The sequence below is a fragment of the Drosophila ananassae genome, chromosome 3L, assembly GCF_017639315.1.
Source record: "Drosophila ananassae strain 14024-0371.13 chromosome 3L, ASM1763931v2, whole genome shotgun sequence".
Lineage (NCBI taxonomy): Eukaryota > Metazoa > Arthropoda > Insecta > Diptera > Drosophilidae > Drosophila > Drosophila ananassae.
The window spans coordinates 13,043,436-13,045,166 of NC_057929.1; the positions used below are offsets into that span (position 1 = coordinate 13,043,436).

Below are 1,731 nucleotides of genomic sequence, written 5' to 3' on the forward strand. Positions count from 1 at the left end.
AGTGTGTGCGGGCCATACAATATCCGTTGAAACGTTTAAGTGAGATTAACAAGTGATGACTGATACTGAGTTTGGCACAACGTGCTCTAACCCCCGGGTTGTGTGCTTTCTATTAAATTAAAAGTGGCAAGGAAAAAGGCAAGGAAGCTTCTGGCAGACATTGTCATATAGTTTGGAAGTTATTGCAGGCTCAGGTTTGGGGAATTCGTGTTGAAGCTGTAGATTGAAAAATCTATTCTTCGCAGAGACATTGTTCCCCTGATAGACTTAGTATCTTTTCAAAACATTTCAAACCCTTTAAACTAAGCATGCCGGTCATTTAATCCCAAAAACTCAAAACTCGAAGCATATTTCTCAATTCAGGAATACTTCAGGGCTCTCTTAAAACAAACATCAATTCACCTTTTTGGCTATTATTTCAAACCGTTTCTATATGAGTCGGCTGCCATTAACCAATTTTGGGTACAAAATGTCCTGCGGCCAGTTGGGCATCAATTGCGAAGGACATACCATGGCCGTGGAGCAGCTGGGGTTCAGCAAGATCTGCGAATCCGGCTACTACTTAGCTTCGGCAGGACTCGACAAATTGGTAGTACTGCGACATGGCGACACTGGCGACTGGGTTGGCACCTTGACTGGCCATGAAGCCGGAGTGTGGAGCGTGACCTTGAATGACGAGGCCACCATGATGGCCAGCGGCAGTGCAGATCGGACGGCTCGCATCTGGTGCGCCATCACTGGCGATGAGCTGGTGAAGTTTACGCTTCCGGAGGCAGTAACCTGTGTGGATTTGAACGAAAAGTCCACTTGCATGGTGGCGGGATGTTTGGGAGTAGATCCCGTAATCAATCTCTTCGATCTGAATGGGGCCGATTGGAAACCATTGTTGTCTCTGAAAGGTCACTCGAGGGGCGTGAGGGATGCCATTTTCTGCCGGAACGATTTCTCGCTGCTCACTTCGTCCTATGATCGCACCGTCAGGATGTGGGACTGCGTGAGCGGGTTGGAGACACACTCGATTGTCCTGCCGCACCACGCCAAGTCCCTGGAACTCCACGCCGATAACGACATAGTGACCATTGCCTATGGCAACAGCATCATCTTCGTGGATACCAATAACTTTGAGATTCTTAGCCAGCGCAGGATGGACTTCAAGGTGACTGGTGCAACCCTGCACCCTAAGAAGGAGTCTTTTGTCTGTATCACTGGGGACGGTCGGCTGAACAAGTACGACTATGTGACGGATGCCTTGCTGGACAGCTTCTATGCCCACAAGGGCGAGCCCATCTGCTGTGTCCGGTACAGTCCCGATGGCGAGGTCTACGCCAGTTCCTCCTGCAGTGGCGAAATGATGTTATGGCAGCAGACTGTGGGCAAAAAGTACGGCCTGTGGGACTGCGCCATGGACCCGTGCAGCAGCGAAGATGCGGATGATGAGGAGGAGGACTCCATCAGCTAGTCGACCCACACAACTGTACTCGGTACGGAGAGTACCCTCAATGCGGGGCCACCACAGGGTCCAGCTTCAGCTTCGGAATCTGATTATAACTCTCATTCTGGTTCAGGTTCTTAGTTCATTTTATTTTCGTTCCCGAGTTTCAGTTTGTTCATTCCCCATAATCAAAAATGAGAAAAAGGGTCACGATCCTTCCCTCTTTGTCCCTTTCTCTTGCTCTTTCTCGCTCTCGGCCATCTAATAAATTTGTTTTGTGATTGAAAACCCCCAGAAAA

General features: G+C 49.2%; 1 protein-coding gene across 1 annotated transcript; it reads left to right on the forward strand.

Moving 5' to 3' along the window:
- The first annotated feature begins 349 nt into the window (after nucleotides 1-349).
- On the forward strand, nucleotides 350-1,731 carry LOC6496225 (serine-threonine kinase receptor-associated protein). The gene has a single exon (XM_001960451.3). It carries the CDS (start codon nucleotides 434-436, stop codon nucleotides 1,457-1,459), a length of 1,026 nt encoding a protein of 341 aa, XP_001960487.2. The 5' UTR covers nucleotides 350-433; the 3' UTR covers nucleotides 1,460-1,731.

What these genes read in the sequence shown, in the direction of transcription:
- LOC6496225 (XM_001960451.3), top strand. Translation starts at nt 434, where the DNA reads ATGAGTCGGCTGCCATTAACCAATTTTGGGTACAAAATGTCCTGCGGC.